We start from the raw sequence: 20,442 nt of genomic DNA, 5'->3' as shown, positions 1-20,442 counted from the left end.
GGCGCTGCACTAATGCAACTGATAATTGTGCGGTCATGCAATGCTGCACCCAAATTAAATTTACATCCTTTTTTTCACACAAATAGAGCTTTCTTTCAGTGGTATTTGATCACCTGTGCGCTTTTTATTTTTCACGCTATAAACAAAAAAAGACCAAAAATTTTGAAGAAAAACGATATTTTTTACATTCAGCTATAAAAAATATATAGTAAACTCAAAGTTGGTTATAAATTTAGGCCAAAATGTATTCTGCTACATGTTTTTGGTGAAAAAAAATCCCAATAAGTGTATATTGATTGCTTTGTGTGAAAGTTATAGCGTCTACAAACTATGGTATAGATACTGCAATTTACACCATTTTTTGCTATACAGCGCTTTGCTAGTTTAATGGACAATTGCGCGGTCATGCAATATGGTACATAAATGAAATTTACATCCTTTTTTTCCCACAAATTGAGCTTTCTTTCGGTGGTATTTGATCGCCTGTGCGTTTTTTATTTTTTGCGCTATAAAAAAAGGCTGACAATTTTGAGGAAAAAAACAATATTTTGGACTTTTTGCTATAAAACATGTCCAGTAAAAAAAAATGTAAAAATCAAATTTAGTCATAAATTTCTGCCAAAATGTATTCTGCGACATGTCTTTGCTAACAAAAAAACCCCAATACGTGTAAATTAATTGGTTTACGTGAAAGTTATAGCGTTTACAAATGGCTGGAAATATACTGGGATTTTAAATTTTTTTTTATACTAATTATGGCGGTGATCAGCGACTTATGGCAGGACTGCGGGACTGCGGCGGACATTCTGACACTGGGGGGGAACTGACTTGGTGTCGCTGACATCCCCAGTGACACCAATACAGTGATCAGTGTAAAAAAAAACCCGCTGACACTGTACTAATGGCACTGGGCAGGAAGGTGTTAACTTTTTTATTTACTGAAAGGGTTAACTGTGTGAGGGGAGTGTTTTACTAGGCGGCGGGGGTGTGTACTGCACGGGAACAAGGCTGATCCAGAAAGAGAAACTCTTCTGTCCGGATCAGCATGTCAGGAGCTGACAGGGGACTTACAGAAAGCACTTTCTGTCAATGATTGCCGCTAATCGCCGGGACACGGTAGGTAATGACCGGCCGTGACCCGGCGACTGACACCCGCGGCCGTGATGGGGGGGACGGGTAGGGCGGGCATGCGCCTCGCGCACCCCCTACCTGTTTTGCAAACGCATGTTTTAAAATGTGGTTTTGCCCAGCCGTGCTGACCTGCCACCGTTTTTCTACAGTGGCTGGTCGGCAAGAAGTTAATGTGGATCATAGGTTTCCTCACACAGGATGGATGCTGTGTAGCTATTTAAACCTGCCCCACATTCCCTTCACTCTCTAACACAGTGTTAACACGCTGCTAGCTAACACCGCTTATCACAGACCTGGAGTTAAACTACACTGTTTATTAAACAGCCTCAAAGCAGGAGTAAAACTTGCATGTGTTAGAGAATGTTAAAGTGTTACTAAACCCACAACAGTAAAATCCGTCTGTATATGCAGTAAAGCATGCTTGTTATACTCACTGTGGAGCCTAAGTGGTTATTCCTTTGCATTGTGTAAAAAGGATGTTTGATCCCGTCTTCTCTGATCCTCTCCTTCTTCCACATTCCCTATTTTTCTCCTGATGGAACACAGCCTCGAGGACACTCTGCACATGGTTAGTTTGGTGTGTACTGCTAGAGCGTTTTTTCTTTTTTTTGGGAGAGTGCATGTTATCTGCACAGAGCCATTCAGCAGGGGTTAAGGGGGTCAGGGGTTAAGCAATCTCATGGGGCAGTGAGAGGAGAATGAAAACTTCTCCTACAAGATTCACCAGTGCTCAGCTGGACACTGATAGAAGTCACAAGACTGCTCTAACTGCTGATGCAGTTTATATTTACTAAAATAATTGCATTTCCACGTTGTGTGTAATGTGGGAGAGCAGATATAGTGAATGCAGGGTACTGGGTTTAGTAACACTCTTTAAGAGAACAGCAATAATGCAAGATTTAAAACAGTTTATTAAACGTACACCTTAGTGTTTTTGAATGGCATAGGTGGTTTAAAGAGGGGCGGGAAGATGTCCATGATGACGGAAGAAGTGGGCAGCCAAAAATGCAAAGGATGGATGCAAATGTGGACAGAGTGCAAACGGGAATTTGTTTGGAGGAGAAGATCTGAGCTTTGGCCTGATAAGTTGATTCCCCACCACAGCAATGCTCTTGCACATGTGTTAAATATTCCTGAGTTCTTGGCCCAGAAATCCATTCCAAAACTTGACCAACAACCGTATTTCCCTGACTGAGCACCCTACGGCCTTTTTTTTGCTGTTTTCAAATTTCAAGTGGCGCAGTCATCTAGAAAAGTTCATCACTTCTTAAGGGAACTACTTTGAATGTGACAACAGCAGCTAGGTAAGCAAAGATGTGATATGGGGGCTGTTTAGCCCAGTGGTAGATTCTTGTCAGTCCACTTTTATTGAAGTCGAATTATAGGCAAAAGTAGAACTATATACCTTAATTTCCTGTCCCATAGCCAAAACAGTTAGTGAGAGGAGATCCATACAAATTACATCCAGGTCACCAGAACTAGTGTCCTAATTGGAACGTTTACATTTCTGTGGCCAGCCCAAATTTTGGGATTTTCTTTTACTTTCACTTTGAATGATAATTTTAAACAGGACAAATAGAGAGGGTTCATCTCCCTAATGGGGGCACAGACAGCAGTAAAAAACGTACAGGTGTTCTAATCCCTCTCTACTCTATCCAAAACTAAAAAGAAAATAGTTATACTTTAAAACAGAAGTCAAAGCAAAGTCTTTTACATCAGATTCTCCCACTCAGGTAACAGAAAATGCCGAGCCACCTAGCTCACTCAGACTGTCTCACCCAGCTCCTCCTGACTGTCTAGCTCACCTAGCCTGTAGTTACAGTTCCCTGCTGTATGGGCCCAATACTGGCCTCTCGGTAGGGGTTCTCCTGACACCCCAGGGTTCTCTCATTCCTCTCCAGATTCCCTCAGTCCCCTGGACTCTCCGAGTTGCCTCAACTCTCCCAGATTTTCTCAGTCTCCCAGGCTTCTCTCAACTGTCCCAACTCTCTCAGCCCAATGGGTGTGGAATCTCTCCAAAAAATGTCTCTTGAATAGAGCACTTCTTTCTCCAGACAGAACACACGCCTGTCTTCAAACAAGAGCACACTTCGCTTCTGGCTGGAGCCTTGAGCTTTGCCCAAGCTTTCATTATAAGGATTGTGTGCACTTGGACACACACCCTGCAGGTCTTCAACAAGATCTGGACACTGGGTTGGAGATTTCTTCCCTCCCATAGCACTTCGAAACCTACAAACTAAGGATCCCAATCTGGGAATACCAAAATCTTGGTACAGAGGCACTCACAGGTTTTGCAGAGGAGATATATCAAAACAGCAGTGTTTTTATTGGCAACGTTTCAGTGAAGCTTGAAAAAGATAGACTGAGCTTCACTGAAACGTAGACAAAAAATGCTTCTAATAAATGTACTGTAATTCTTTTTACTAGGACACTTTACAAACATAAAAATGTAAGCCAGATCCTGTATAACCCCTACTCTACCCAGCATGCCTGTTTTTTGCTTGTGTCCTAGGAGATTGGACTCCTTTTCCTCCTGCTGAAAAAATCTAATTAATGTTGCTAGCCTTCTTACTCTCTGGCACTTTCCAGACTTTAGTGGTCTGTGTTAGTGGCAAAACCTTTCCAAGACTAGGTAGTGATACATGGAGTGTTGTGCTTTAATTGTGGTGGTTTAATGCAAGCCTCAAAACTTGTATCTCGCATGAGACTGATGTCTGTGCAACTGCATAGGGCACTTTGGCTGTGTTTTTTTGGACGCTTGTGAGATATTTAAGAAACATCTGATTTGCTTACTCTCCAACAGACATCATCTCTTCGGGCCTTCTCTTGACACAGTCATTAGCACTGCCACAAATTACTGGATTTGGTTTTGGCTTTTGTTTTAATCCCAGCGCTGGCATATAATAATAATAACTGACTGGAGTGTGCTCCTGCCTGAATACAAGGCCTACGAGTACTTACTAATGCAACAGTAAAGTACTCTTAGGCCTTTAGAGCCTAAATCATATTCAAACTGTAGAGCGAAGAACCAAACCTAAGCTAACCTTTTGGCCTTATGAATAAAGGTGTGCCCCCATTTCTGTAAGTAGGGTACTGCATGTACATCCAGACAGGTTCTTGGGTAGTTTTCCTCCCCATCATTTGATTGATCAAGGCATCCTTTTATGCCCATTGGCTTATTTCTTGTGTGTGACATCATTTTCACCTGCTCCCCTTCTTTTCCTTGTTCTACTGCATTCAGCAGTGTGCCTTTATGGGCCCTCCTGTATTCCCCACACCATGTGACCCCCATGTCATGTGTAGGTGGGAACCTGGTGTTGGGTTTTGTCTCCTATCCTGAATTACACTTCCTTGTTCGGCAGAATGGTATATCCTCAGATGCTATTGAACCCCTTCTGGTGGTTGGTACCCTCATCATTCCCCCTCCTTGGAGGAACCCCCAATTTACAGGATTGTTTGTGACCAGTTCCTACTGCTCCCTTTCTTAACGATGACCTAACCCCTCAGCGTCCTTCAACAGTTTCTGCTACTTTTCAGATTGCTGCACCTTTTATCTATCTTAGTTTTTTTTCCTGGCATTATGGAACGCTTTGATGACCTTCTATAAAGTGTGTCCACTTTTTGGACCTTTGTGGTAGGAAATGTCTGTAAAGAAATCTACACTTTGTAGGTCAGAGAACTCTTCCCTAGCTGTCAGGGACATTCTCCTATTCTCCTTGATGGGCTTGTATCTTGTTGAAGGAACATCTTTCCAATAATGTTTCATCTACTCTTGTTGACTTTAGCCTCCACCTTGGTATCTGGGAGCTTGGACCAAAGGCAAGACATCTACATTGTCCTTATGTACCAAGAAATCCCTAGCGTGAAAATGTGGTCTTTCAGGGTGAATGGGGTGGTTTCTTCCCCGTTGTCCAGGTGGACTACCCTTTCAGGGGTTTTCCCATATCTGTATATCCTGAAGACCCCTGGGATTTATGACATAATTTGCCAATAAACCAAAAAGTAACCAAAGAAATCTAAAAAAAAAAAGTTTAGTGACTATGATTAACCTGTCTATTTATTTACTAATGCTAGCAGCGTAAGGATTAAAAATAGTCGTTGATTGAGAGAGTGATGTTCTGCTTTATTTGTGAATCACTCAAAAGTTTAATCATTAATTAGCTGGATAAAACTGTGCTGAACCCTGGTGATATGATCACTCTACAGTATTCTACCAACTCTCCTCCTATATGATATGAAATTACTTCCTCAGCTTTCTGTTTTTAAAAATGTGTTTGTACAGTGTATAGAGATCACGATCTATTGAATTATACTTTTTTACACAAACTGTACATGGTTATATCTGTACCATAATATAATCAAACAATAGCAAAAAAACGTTCTCGAAAAACATTACTCACACTGCTGTTGCCGAATCTCTTATATTCTGATAACTTTGTGGGGATAATACATATAATGATAATGGACTCCATTCACTAAAGTATATCGAATGCAGTATTTAGGTGATCTAAAAACATTTTTCCCAAATATCTCATGAGATAATGAAAATGTCAATTCACTATCTCTTTATGAGGTATTGGGGTCAATTCACTAAAGGTTACTGCATGTGATATTAAGATCACGTGACCCATTTTCCGGAAATATCGCATGAGATAATAGAGTTAGTTAATTAAAGTTAAATACCAAATGTAAGATAAATCTGCAGTTCTTTAAAATAGCAAGATAAATACCGCTAAAAAAAATTAGATAAATCATTAAAGCGGAGTTCCACTCACTCTGTAAAAAAATAAGTCAGCAGCTACAAAAACTGTAGCTGCTGACTTTTAAAAAAACAGCCACTCACCTGTCCCATGATCCCACGTTGCCCTCGCCGCATCCCGATTCACCGGCTGTCCTGTATTCCAGGCACGGCATCTTCAGTGTGGGCACCTGGCTGTGACAGCTTGCGGCTTCACAGCCGGGTGCCCACTGCTCATGCGCGAGTAATGCTGCGCTTCCTGGATGGCCCCATCGTCTTCTGGGACCTGTCACGTGTCCCTCAAGACTTCGGGGAGGGAGGGTAGGAGGACAACTTCTGTTTCTGATCGCTTAGGCGATCGCAGCGGAAGTAGGAGTGGGTACCTGTCAAATTTGGGTACCCGTTTCCCTCCGCTCCCCGGAGGTGCCAATCCTTAATGGAGAGCGGGGGACCAATCTTTAAAGCGGAACGTCCCCTTTTGGGTGGAACTCCGCTTTAAGGTCAATTCACTAAAAAACACACACATTCGTTTGCTGGCAACATTTTAGAAATGTACAGAATTAGCCCCCGTTCACACCGATGCGACTTGTCATGCTATTTGATAGTTCAAATCACATGACATGTCGTACCTTATGATGGGCAATGGAATCGCTCTAAGTGGTGAGACTCCGACTCCAGAGTTGCACCAATTTGAAAAGTAGTTCCTGCAGTAATTTTGCAAACTTCTGATGCGACTTGCATTGACATCTGTACATGAAGTCACACAGATGTCTTACAAGTTGCATCGACATGCCACTTTGAAATCATCTGACTTCAAGTGAAGTCTCATGATTTCAAAGTCGCATCTAATGGAGGAGTCTCTAAGGGGGGGGGGTTAAATAAAGGGACTGATATAATGTGGAGGTCACTAAGGGGGTTCCTGATTTAAAGGGACTCTGATCTAAAGGGTATCGGTGCGGGGGGTGGGGGGGGGGGTGCTGATATAAGGTGGCTCTGATATAATGGGAGGTCTCTAAGGGAGTGAATCTGATATAGGGGGACTCTGATCTAATGGGGGGGGGGGCTGATTTCTTGTCAGCACCCCTCTCCTTAGAGACCTCCATTAGCTCACAATCCCCCCTTTTATCAGTGCCCCTCCCCCTTTAGAGAACTCCATTAGATCAGAAAGACCCCCCCCCCCTTATATGAGCATCCCTGTCCATAGATTGCCTTACCACATGGCCTCAAACCAGTAAGTGAAGCCGAAAGCCAGAGTTGGGGAGGTGGAGCAGCTGAGGCTCTAGGGCTATTTTCCAACCCTGCAGTGTGTGTAGGGCGCAAATGAAATCATTGAGGTGGGGGAGGTGCCTGGCAGGGGAGGAGGCAGAGACCACAGGAAGGCAGGCGCCTTGGGTGTCTCCTGGGCCCCAGGCGCCACCTTGGGTTGCCCTCTCTGCAGGGCTCAGCCAGGTCACTCTCGGCCATCAGGCAGAGCTGGGGCTCACTGTTGGCTTCTACGCGCAACGTCCATGCCATCTTCCCGGTAAGCCAAATCCGCTGTCCCCAGCTCCCCTCTCGATTGGGGGAGGGTCAAAAGGGGGCAGGAAGCTACAGCCAATGGAGAGGAAGAGAGGCTGCCGAATTATTGCTTCCCCATGTAAGGTAGGCATGTAATATGCAGCCAATGGAGAAGAGAAGTTGAGGAGCTCAGCAGCAGTGGATGGACTGGCGGCAGCCTGGGCGCCAGCACATGATTTCTGCTCGCCATGGCGACCTGACGCCTGGCATTTGTTGAGTCCTGATTTAATGCATTTGGTAAATAACGTGTGGTTTTTTTCATGAATTGACTACTTTTGAGATAGATTCCACATGAGTTATTTTAACTCAAAAATTCATGCGGTATTTAACTCTTAGTGAATTGACCCCTTTTACCCCAAAAAGCAAAAACATTTGGCAAATACATCATAAAATGACATTACAGTCAATTCACTAAAGGAAATTACTAAATAAATAAATGCACAGGTTAAATAAGTAGTGGTCCAGGCTTGCTGTATTTAAGGAATGTAAAAATATAATAGTCATTTTGGACTAGTCTCAACCTGTTTGGATCAGTTCTCTCAACAGTAATGCATAGAAACCTAAATATGGAAAAACACAGAAACATTGGGGGTGATTTATTAAAGGCAAATAGACCATGCAATTTGCAAGTTGCTCCAGAGCTTAGGAAATGAGGTAAAACTTCACTTCACAAAGAATGCCCAATCACATGCAAGGAAAATGATTTAAAAAAAAACTTCATTTTTGCTTGCCCATGATTGGATGATGAGAGCCAGCACAGCATCATCTCATTTACTAAGTTCTGGAGCAACTGCTCCTGCAAAGTACTCAGTCTGTGCGCCTTTAGTAAATGAACCCCATTAATTTTAGTGAAATCTGTCTATTTTCTCATGTCATTTCACCAGATTTTCAGAGAGTTTTTTGTGAATATACAAGCATATACATTATTTGCTGCAAACAAACTCCCAATCACTCCGTACATACTACAATGTACATATATATCAAAATGGTCTAATCGCTAGTTAGAACATATGTCATATATAGTGGAGATACTTTACTTTTTCACAATTATTTTTAGAGATACCTTTGGCACAAATATTCGCAAGACAGAATGGGATTAGGTATAGACAAGTATTCTTACAAAGGTGTGGAACTTGAGCTGTTAGGAGAGGGGTATCATCAATTGGAAGGTTTGACAGATGGATACCAGAGTGACACTTTCAAGAACATCAGAGAATGACAAGACACAACAGACCTGTCCAAAGATATAGAAATTAGTTCACCAAATATCACAACAAAAATTACTTTAAAGTGAAACTAAATACAAAATGTTCTTTTTCATTTTGGATAGAGTAATGGAGAGTTGGAACCCCTGACAGTTTTTTGCCATCTGTGTCCCATTGGGGAGATTTCTCCACTATTCGTGTTCAACCCAAAATATGGGAATTTCTTTGCCTTTCACTTTCAGTGATAAGGAGAAACCATAATAATAGAGAGGGTGAATCTCTAATGGGGGAACAACAATACAAACTGCCAGGGGTTCTAATCCTTCTCCACTGTAGCCATCCCACAGGATAGATATTACAGATAGATAGATATTACATTATGAGATACCTCACATTTATGCCTCATTTTGGTAGCCTTTTTTTGAGAATTGCAAAAAAAATAACTCTGTGAACTGAGCCCAATATTCTACATATGAACCTTAGTTTTTTTTATAATTCACAGCTCTTTAATTTATATTTGTTTTGCACATTTGCAAAAGTAAATGTTACAGGGGTTGGGACAAACTACAACATAAACCATTCCTACTTACAAAGGTCACCTTTTATTTTGGGCTATTTTTTGTTGCTGGCCCAGGTACTAGCTGAACAGTTTGATCTGCATGTAAAGTAAAAGTGGAGACAAATAAAAGTAAAGACTTGTGGAATTTTATATAATGGGTACGATACGCTACTTTTTTTAACCTTACAGTGTCACATTTTTCACAATAGTGGTCCATTAAAGGAAAGTACTGTGCAGCAGAACTGCAGGCCTTCAGTAGGTGTATTGTATGCAATCGATAGTGTGCTTTTGCCTGTCCAGCCTTTGCAAGGCTAATGTGATGATACATCTTATTGTAAGCAGCTAGTAATGCTGGGCATACACACAATATTTTTCTAGTAATGTTAACCGGTTTATAACCTACAGAAAAAGATTAAGCTAATTCAAGAAATCCAAAAACAGTTTATACAATATATTTACATTTATATGGCAGGGATGGCGGTTGGTTGCCTTTGTTCATTTAATAGTTTTTTTAGCAGTTGATAACTGGTTGAAAGTATTTTAAATATATAGTATATTGCTGTTTATGGCCAGCGTGAGAACCATGTCAGACAGGCAATATTCCCCAGCACTGGAAACGGTGAAGTTCATCTATTGTTATTGTTCAAGTTGCTCTGCCACTACCTGAAATACTGCTACAACTCAAAGAGCAGCTAAGGAGCAACATATCGCTACTGCAAGTGGTGCATGAAAGACTTCATAGGTTAAAGTTGAATATTAGTAACTTTTTTGTTGTTGAGGCATCTAACATCGCCTATGGGGGCGACCATGTATTTCCGAGAAGAAGACGGGGCATAGTCTGTCAGGCTGGCGATTTAGACATTGATAGTCAGGCTGACACAGACCCTCACTCCACTTCTTAATGGAGTAAGCAGCTGCCTTACTGACTATAATCAGTTTGCTAGAGCAGCCTTTTTCAACCAGGGTGCCTTCTGTGTTCTTCAGGGGTGCCTTGTCAAAATGCCTAAAATTTTCTCCAAATTGCCCAAAAATTGTGTACAAGGCAGTGGGTGACTCAAGCCTGCTTTTTTGTTACACACAGCAACAGGTTTCCGAACAACCATTGACATCATTGGTTGATAAAAGGACATCAGACACTTGTAAAACAATCTTGTTTGACCCTTCACCCCTCTCCGACAGTATTGGGGTCATGTTAGCTGCATGGAGGAGAGAAAATGTTAACGAGTGCTGGTCAGAGAAAAGTTTAGTATCTTATATGATTCACTGATAGTTTTTGCTGCATATTGTAAATCTGTTGTAGGGCTGTGGGTTTTCTTGAAAGTACAAGTGTTCTTTAATGCTTATCACTTCATTTGTGCCATTCCTTCAGTAAACTTGCTTTTCGTTTTTTTTTGTTTTTTTTTTAATACAAAGTAACATTTATATTACTTTTTCTAACATTTACATTCCCTTAGCAGCCTTTGTTTTTTTTTTAATGTATTAATTGTTTGCTAATGGAGGTTTCAGGGGATGATTTTAGCCCAAATAGTAGACTTATTAACTGTGCAGGTGCAGGTAGCATTGATTGGATCAGTCGGGATTGTCCCAATATTAGGATACCTCATAGCTGGAGGATATAAAAAGTCTCTTCTGAATATCTTTATAGGAGTAATGGGTGACAGATAAGACTTTCAGTTCCTAATAATCAGCTGAGCTTTCTCTCATGATTCTGAGGCTAATTATAGAATGTTATTCCTGAGTTCTCCATATCTCGCCCAGCCTGTAATTATAGCGCCACTATTAACGAGCTCCCTTCATAGCCTCAGGCGACAGCTCTGTGAGGTCATCTCTTTGCCTTCAGTCCTGTCTGGCTATCCTCTGCTCACATATTTGCATATGTTACATATGTACTTTTTGTGGTGCTTCAGTGTCGACATCATTTCAAACCCATGTGTCTACTTTGTGATTGAAATGTGTGTGTTACGTATGTTGAGAAGGCTGTTGCTTTGAACCCTAGATTGAAAATCAGATTATGGAGTTTTCAGTATATATCTTTACATTCTTGCAATTTTTTTGCAGTTATTCACTGAAACTCATCAAGCCGATTTTCAGTTTACTGCTGCAGGGCTTGTAAAGAACCTATTTCACTCATATAATACAATTATTACTATTGATATTGATATTAATAATAATAATATTTCTTCTATTATTTGACCTGTCGTGAAGTAACCCTCAGAGTCCTACAATTTTTGTTTTCTTTAATTATAAAGAGAAGCAATTTTTTAAGGTGCCAGCCTGCTCAGCCTGCTAACAGCGTGGATTTAGGACTCTGCAGGCTATTGTATTTAGACAGTAACAGCACTAGCGGTCGTCTTAATACAAGGAGGCTGCTGAAAAGTGATTGAATTTGCTGGGATGCAGTTTCACTGTTCAGTGGATAATTTTCCACCCTGCGCAGTTGATTCTTAACTTGACTTTTGTCAAACTGGGTGGTTCTTGCAGGGCCACCCATCCTTTGAATTCCAGCCAATTCAGAAAGAATCTGCTATTATTCTAGCCATCTATAGGAGCCTTTAGATTTTTGCTACATGCTCATAGCATGATTTTAATAAATAGAGTGAAAACATCAAAACCTACTTGGAGTGGACATTAACATGATGAGGCATGCTTTGTGTGGAGGCGACATACCTCCACTGTTTAGCTACATTTATCTTATGAGTGGGAACTGTCATGTTACATTCCTGAATCTCCTGTCATGTTTGTGCACAGTACAGCTGTCCAGCCATGTTCATGACCTCTCTGTCTCTTTATGCTGCAGTGATTCCACAGAGGTGATGATGCATTCTAACGATGCCTTTGCTCCTGTGGCTTATCTTCGACTGCTGAAGCTTCATTTGAAGGATAAAGTGAGTAATGTTTGTAAACCTTAAAGGGGAGTTTCTTTGAGAACAAAATGAAATGTGTTTTGATATTGTCTTTTTAACATAGTTACACAGTCACATAGTTAATCTGGCTGCAAAAAGACAAAAGTCCATCCAGTCCAACCAATAGAGGGAATAAAACCCCACATAACTAGAAAACCTCCATATATATTGTCCTATACTGACAGTTGATCCAGAGGAAGGCAAAAAAAAAAAACCCCAATAAAGCGTGATCTAATTTTCTCCAGTGGGGGAAAAATTCCTTCTGATCCCCCAAGAGGCAATTAAATATGTCCTGGATCTACATTACCTATAAATATTAGTATCCAGTTATGTTCATTTAGGAGAGATACTAGGCCTTTCTACTGAGCTGGCCAGAACCAGCTCATTGTCAATGCTTATACTGTGAAGAAGCCTTTTCCATATTTGAAGATTCAATTTCTTTTCCTCCAGATGTAAAGAGTTCACCCTTGTCCTCTGTGATGACCTTAAAGTGAATTGTTGATTTTGATCATATCCCCCCTTAATCTCCTCATATCAAGAGAGAAAAAATTAAATTCAGCTAATCCTTCTCATAGTTGAGCTCCTCCATGCTTCTTACAGTTTGGTTGCCCTTTTCTGCACTTTCTCCAGTTGCTCAATAGTCTTTTTGTGGACTGGTGCTCAAAACTGAACTGCATATTCCAGATGAGGTATTACTAATGATTTGTACAGTGGCAAAATGATATCTTTCTCTCTGGAGTCTCTTTTCATACAAGAAAGGATTTTGCTTGTTTTGGAAACCACAGCTTTGCATTGTATGCTATTATTAAGCTTAGGGTCTCTCAGAACACCCAGATCCTTCTTCACCATTGATTCCCCCAGTTGTTCTCCTAATATGTATGATGCATGCATTTTTGTTGCCCCCCAAATGCATAACCTTACATTTATCCCAATCCATCAGACTGTCACCTACCCTCCTCACCTTTAGGCGCACCCTGAAAACCCATCTCTTCAGGGAAGCCTACCCTGCCCTCACCTAACAGCCAATCTCGTCCACTCATCCCGCACAGCCACTTCCTCCTGCACCACTATCCCCTCCCTCCTAGATTGTAAGCTCGAAAGAGCAGGGCCCTTGAACCCCTCGTGTTTTGTTTTGTTACTGTATTGTCTCATGTTCTGTCCCCCACTATAATGTACAGCGCTGAGCAAACCTTTTAGCGCTATATAAATACTGTATAATAATAATTTAGCAACATTAAACCCCATCTGCCATATAGATAAAGAGTGCATTGAGGTCAGCTTGTAAGTATTAGACATCCTGTATGAATGTTGTTCCACTACATGGCTTGGTGTCATTGCAAAGACTGAAATGTTACTTTTAATCTCAGACCCTGTGTAATTTATAAATATATAAAAAGTAAGGGTCCCAACACTGAACCTTGGGGTACACCACTAATAACCTTAGACCATTCAGAGTATGAATCATTAACCACTACTCTGGATACGCTCTTTTAGCCAGTTTTCTATCCATTTACATACTGATTTTCCAAGCCTGTAGACTTTATCTTACACATTAGCAGTGTGTGGGGAACTGTGTCAAACGCTTTTCAAAATCCAAGTATAACACGTCCACAGCCACTCCCTTGTGTAATGTTTTGCTTACCTCTTCATAAAAAGAAATCAGATTTGTCTGACAACTTCTGGACATGCTGGCTATTGTTTAAAGTGTTTTTTTGTTTTTTGTTTTTTTAGCAAAAACTCATCTATGTGGTCTTTTATTAAACTCTCCAGTATCTTCCCAACTATAGAAGTTAAACTAACAGATCTGTAGTTACTTGTTAAACACTTTGACCCCTATTTAAATATTGGCACCACAATGGCCTTAGGCCAATCCAGTGGTACTATGCAAGTCCTTAAAAAGTCCTTAAAAATCAGAAACAACAGCTTTGAAATGACAGAGCTGAATTCTTTTAGGACCCATGGGTGTATGCCATCCGGTCCAGGTGCATTCACGTTTATTCTTTCTAAATATCTCTGGACCATATCAGTTTTGAGACATAATGTTTCATTTGGGCTATCTTAATATCATCCCCATTATGGACATGAGCTCCCCCATACGCCTTTGTATACACAGAGCTGAAGAAGTTTTAATAAATATGCCTTCTCTTTGTCCCCAGTCACCCACTCCAGATCATTTTGTAAAGGGCCTACATGCTCAGACCTGACCTTTTTACTAATAATATATTTGAAGAATTTTGGGGGGGTTTGCCCTACTCTTTTTTGCGATCTGTATTTTGTTTTGAATTTTTGTGGCCTTGATTTCCTTTTTACATTTTTGGTATATTCCTTGTAATATTTAAATGATGATAGTGTTCCAGTGGACATATGTAGGGTTATAAATCATCTCCCATCACTAAGACAGAATTTCATTGCAACCATATTTAGCTTATTTTATGCATGTTATTTACCTGTACAGCGCCTTTAAAAAGTAGACATACCCCTTGAAATTCTCCACATTTTGTCATGTTACAACCAAAAACGTAAATGTATTTTATTGGGATTTTATGTGCTAGACCGGGTGTCGGCAACCCGTGGCTCCAGAGCCGCATGCGGCTCTTTTTCATCTTTGCTGCGGCTCCGGAGCACACTGCCCACCAGGTGACAGGCAATAGGGTTTCAGTGGTCGGCAAGCCGCGGATCGCAAGCCACATGCGGCTCTTCTGTGTGCCGGGCGCCCGCTCCCCTCCCTCCTCTCGGGCGGCCGCCTCAAAAGTCAGGACTCTTTTAATCCTGCCCGCGGAGCGTGGAACATTAGCTGTCAGGATGTAGGCGGGGCAGCCAGGATGTAGGCGGGGCAGCGTGACGAACTCCTCTCACAGTCCCCGCCCTGAAGACCGGAACACAGCGCGGGAACACAGCGAGAGGAACGCGCGGAGCAAAGGTAAGTGAATTGAGACAATATGGGGAATTAATTACTATAGGGGGGATGAATTATTAAATGGAGGATTAATTACTATGGGGGATGAATTACTATGGGGGATGAATTACTATGGAGGATGAATTACTATATGGGGGATGAATTACTATGGGGGATGAATTACTATGGAGGATGAATTACTATATGGGGGATGAATTACTATGGAGGATGAATTACTATATGGAGGATGAATTACTATATGGAGGATGAATTACTATGGAGGATGAATTACTATATGGGGGATGAATTACTATGGAGGATGAATTACTATATGGGGGATGAATTACTATGGAGGATGAATTACTATATGGAGGATGAATTACTATATGGGGGATGAATTACTATATGGGGGATGAATTACTATATGGAGGATGAATTACTATATGGGGGATGAATTACTATATGGGGGATGAATTACTATAGGGGGGATGAATTACTATATGGGGGATGAATTACTATATGGGGGATGAAGCTAACTGCACGATCCTGTATATAGCATTAAGGTAAGAAACAATATATGCAGTGTCGGATTTGTTTTAAATGTTGCAATGGTTTTGCGGCTCCCAGTCTTTTTTTTTCCCTTCGGAAACGGGTCCAAGTGGCTCTTTATGTCTTAAAAGTTGCAGACCCCTGTGCTAGACCAACACAAAGTGGCACATAATTGTAGAGTGGAAGGAAAATGATAAATGGTCTTCAATTTTTTTTTTTTAAATATGTGAAAAGTGTGGAGTGCATTTGTATTCAGCCCCCCTGAGTCACAACATTGCAGAACCACCTTTCGCTGCAATTACAGCTGAAAGTCTTTTTGAGTATGTCTCTACCAGCTTTGCACATCTAGAGAGTGACATTTTTGCCCATTCTTTTTTGCAAAATAGCTTAAGCTCCGTCAGATTGGACGGATATTTACTTATCCATATCCTTCACAGAAAAGTAGCATTCTTTACATTTCTTATTGCAAAATTAATTTCCAGAACTATACATGTTAACAATTTCTATGCAGTGGTATCCCCAGCTATTACATGTACAAAACATGTCCAAACTGATACAATCTGTTGGTTCTTGGGTTAGCTTGGGGTGTCCAATGTGTTTCAAAGCTTTTTTCATTAGCTCCTTCCTCAGGGAAATCATACCACTCTACAATATAAGGTTCTTATCACAATCAACTACATCCACATTGCAACAAATGTTTCAAAGAAAAATAATGAATTATTTTCCAATAAAAATATTTTTCCTTACGTATATCATAATCTTTTAGATATGGAGGCCATCTAATGTAGCCAAGGTGTGATAAACAGTTGCCGCCAACACCCCGGTTGGATACACACAAGGATCTCTGAATCCTCACTGCCCACTGTTATAAAAGGAAGGAGGGGGAATAATACTACCACATCAATCCTAAGTAAGATGAATTATATGTCTCCCAAATGATGGGCTGAATAAATAGTTAGAAATAACATAATCAATTTTCTGGATTTGAATGAATGCTCCTCTTAATTATATATTGCAGTATCAAATATTACCACAAATAATCTCCCTCCATGTTAATCAAACTAAACAAAACAATCCAAAAAATAATTACACTTACAATGAGCCATCCATGGTTTGGGTTAAAAAATCTCCAAGCCACTCGCTTAAGCTGTTTCCACCTTGGATGTATGTTCAACAAATGGGTATTCAAAGATATCTCTTTATATAGGGCTGACTCCGTGGAAGGAGCCAAAATGCCCTCCCATAAGGAAAAAACTACAGGTTTTCCTAGTAGATGTCCTATAGAGGAGGAAAATCTTGTCTAACCAGGTCCTCTGGCGTTCATTTCATTCTGCGCATGCAATGCAGTCATTGATGTGCCGCTTGGTAACGTCACTTCTGGCATCATGACGCAATAACCAATCGTGTCATGTCCGGTTTCACCAGGGTTCCTGGAAATCCCAGAGTAGCATAGAGAGATGTGCCACTGGCACAAAAACACTGCATACCCGCCGCATTTAGATTGCCCTGTATTTGGCTCCATCAAATTTCCCATTATCTCTGACCAGCTTCCCTGTCCCTGCTGAAGGAAAGCATCCCCACAGCATGATGATGCCACCACCATGTTTCACGGTGGGGATGGTGTGTTCAGGGTGATGTGCAGTGTTAGTTTTCCGCCACACATAGCTTATCGCTTTTAGGCCAAAAAGTTCAATTTTGTTTTCATTTGATCAGAGCACCTTCTTCCACGTTTGCTGTGTCACCCACATTGCTTCTTGCAAACTGCAAACGGGACTCCTCATGGCTTTCTTTCAACAATGGCTTTCTTCTTGCCACTCTTCCATAAAGGCCAGATTTGTGACTAATAGTTGTCCTGTGGACAGATTCTCCTACTGATCTGGGGATCTCTGCAGCTCCTTCACAGTTACCATGGGCCTCTTGGCTGCTTCTCTGATTAATGCTCTCCTAGCCTGGCCTGTAACTTTAGGTTGACAGCCATGTTTTGGTAGGTTTGCAGTTGTGCCAAACTCTTTCCATTTTTGGATGATGGATTGAACAGTGCTCTGTGAGATGTTCAAAGCTTGGGATATTTTTTTGTAACCTGTTTGTTCACTAACGTTCTCTAACAAACCTCTGAGGGCTTCACAGAACAGCTGTATTTATACTGAGATTAAATTACACACAGGTGGACTCTATTTGCTAATTAGGTGACTTCTGAAGAAATTGGTTCTGCTAGATTTTAGTTAGGGTTATCAGAGTAAAGGGTGCTTAATGCAAATGCATGCCACACTTTTCAGATATTTATTTGTAAAAAATTGTAAAAATAATTTATCATTTTCCTTCCACTTCACAATTATGTGTCACTGTGTTTGGTCTATCACATAAAATCACAGAAAATACATTTACATTTTTGGTTGTAACATGACAAGATGTGGAAAATTTCAAGGGGTATGAATACTTTTTCAAAGCACTGTAAAAGGTTCACTTGTGTGAACATTTTCTCTTTGCGAGAAGCCTACTTCTCAGGTTTTGGCCTTTTTCTTAAGCCTTTTCTCTTAAATTTTCTAGCTGCTCCATAGCCAATGCAGCTTCCTTTCTGCAGATTTCTGGTTCAGTTCACTCCTCAGCTGAGCCTTGGTGGACCTGGAAGAAGGTGTGGGACCAGCCTGTAATGTTGCAAGTTGATTTCTTTAGGAGAGCTTTCCTAAGTTGGCAGTTATGCTCCCAGCTAAAAGGATAAGCATTGACAGGATGGTGTTGACCCCTTATCTCTAAGTTTATGAAAATTTGCCTCATCTGTTCCTCCGAGCCTGGTCTTGACAGTTATGCCGTCAAAGCCAAAGATCGGGAAGCAAGATGGTGGACCGACCCTTGAGGCAAAAAGTCTGGACAATCTGGAAGGTCCCTTAGAAAGTCTGCCAAGAGTCTGAGAATATTTGAGTACCATGTCAGCCAATTTGGTGATACAGGAGTAACTTGAATGCCCTATATCTCGGTCCTGCAGACCAAACAAGAAAGAAGCTGTAAAGGAGGGAAGGCATAGATAAGATTGAACTGATCCTATTGAGTCACCACAGCGTCCACTGTGAAAAACTGTAGGTCCTTTGTGACAAAATGTGGGCACCAGAAGATAAATGTACAATGCCCCCCCACTTGTGGTAAAGTGTTTGGAACAACTCTGGGTGGATAGTCCATTTCCCCGATTTGGATCCTCATGGCTGAGAAAATCAGCCTGTCAAATTTTCACTCCTGAGATGTGGAGGGCTGAAACATGCCTTTCCACCCACAAGAAATCAAGTCCACTTCTCATTGAGCATCACAAATTCTGGTGCCTTCTTGATGATTGTTGATGTAGGCCTCTGCTGAGCCATTGCCCAAATGGGCTCTGTTCAGGTGATATTGCAGCAGAGAGGTCCAGCCAAATTGCTCTGCATTCTAGGATTTTAACTAGTAGCCGACCGCAGATAGCCGAATGACGGCTGCACTGCAGCCGGCCAGTTCTGGGTGGTTGTCATATGACGTCCTCCCAGAACGCGCTCTCCTGCGCTCCCCAGGGGGCGCGAACCCGGCGATCTCCGTGATCGCTGTGTCCTACGGACACAGCTGATCACGTGATGTGGTAAAAGGCCAATCACAGCGGCCTTTTACCACGTGATCAGCGGTGTCCAATGACACGCTGATCAGAGGGAAATGCAAGTGCCGGTTCTCGGCTGCACTTTCCTCACGCTGTCAGATCGTGAGGAAAGTACTGCCGAGAACCGGCAGTTGTCAGAGTGGGGATCGGCACCGATCATCAGGGCACTGATGATCGGTGCCCAGCAGTGCCGCCCGCAAGTTCCGCCCACCTATGCCCAGCAGTGTGCCCACTAGCTCCGCCCACCTGTGCCCAGCAGTGCACCCACCTGTGCCACTCTGCAGTGCCACCCACCTGTGCCCAGCAGTGCCACCCACCTGTGCCCAGCAGTGCCACCCACCTGTGCCCACCAGTGCCACCCACCTGTGCCCACCCACCAGTGCTGCCCACCAGTGCCACCCACCAGTGCAGCCCAGCAGTGCTGCCAGTCAGTGCCACCAGTCAGTGCCCAGGGGTTGTGCCAGTCAGTGCCGCCAGTCAGTGCCCAGCAGTGATGCCAGTCAGTTCCGTCTATCAGTACCCATCATCAGTGTCACCTATCAGTGCCGCATATTAGTGCCGCCTATCCGTGACACCTCATTAGTGCTGTCTATCAGTGCCGCCTGTTCGTGCCACCTCATTAGTACTGCCTATCAGTGCCCTTTAGTGCTGCCTATCAGTGCCCATCAGTGCCGCCTATCAGTGCCCATCAGTGCTGCCTCATCAACGCACATCAGTGAAGGAGAAAAAATACCTGTTTGAAAAATTTTATAATAGAAAAAGGGAAACTTTTTTTTTTTCAAATTTTTTACATTTTTTTATTTTTAGCGCAAAACGTAAAGTGCCCAGTGGCGATTAAATACCACCAAAAGAAAGCTCTATTTGTGAGAAAAAAATGATCAAAATTTCATATGGGTACAATGTTGCATGACCGCGCAATTGTCAATCAAAGTGCGGCAGCGCTGAAAGCTGAAAATTGGCCTGGTAAATAAGGGGATATAAGTGCCTGGTAGGCAAGTGGTTAATAAGTCAAGCTTCCTCCAACAGTCAAGTCCCTTGTACTGAGAGGGCATTCTCCCTAGCTCAATAGGATGGCATCCGTCATGAGAATTATGCACACGCTTGGTGGACAGGGTTTCCCTGATTCTAGCACTGTTGGAAATCCACCTGCCAGGAAGAGTCTGGCCTGGTAGGTCTGATGCATGGGGCAGTCTAAGAACCACATCCAAGAGCACCAGAATGTTGACATGCAACAGTCTGAAGTGTAACTGGGCTTATGGAATTACCCTGAAGGAGGACATCATCAGGTCCA

The 20,442-nt window shown here is 42.0% G+C and overlaps 1 protein-coding gene across 1 annotated transcript in view; it reads left to right on the top strand.

Annotated features, from left to right (window-relative positions):
• DPH6 (diphthamine biosynthesis 6) overlaps window positions 1–20,442 on the top strand; it is a 145,019-nt gene that overhangs the window by 57,799 nt on the left and 66,778 nt on the right. The window contains exon 8 of the mRNA XM_089671289.1: window positions 11,988–12,075. Within this exon, the coding sequence (XP_089527415.1) occupies window positions 11,988–12,075 (88 nt within the window). The remainder of the gene's footprint in view (window positions 1–11,987; window positions 12,076–20,442) is intronic.

The sequence above is a fragment of the Staurois parvus genome, unplaced genomic scaffold (genome assembly GCF_062004578.1).
Source record: "Staurois parvus isolate SC_StPar_1 unplaced genomic scaffold, SC_StPar_1.0 ptg000104l, whole genome shotgun sequence".
Taxonomy (NCBI): domain Eukaryota; kingdom Metazoa; phylum Chordata; class Amphibia; order Anura; family Ranidae; genus Staurois; species Staurois parvus.
The sequence above is the reverse complement of the archived record's forward strand: the minus strand, read 5'-3'. Positions and strand labels throughout refer to the sequence as shown.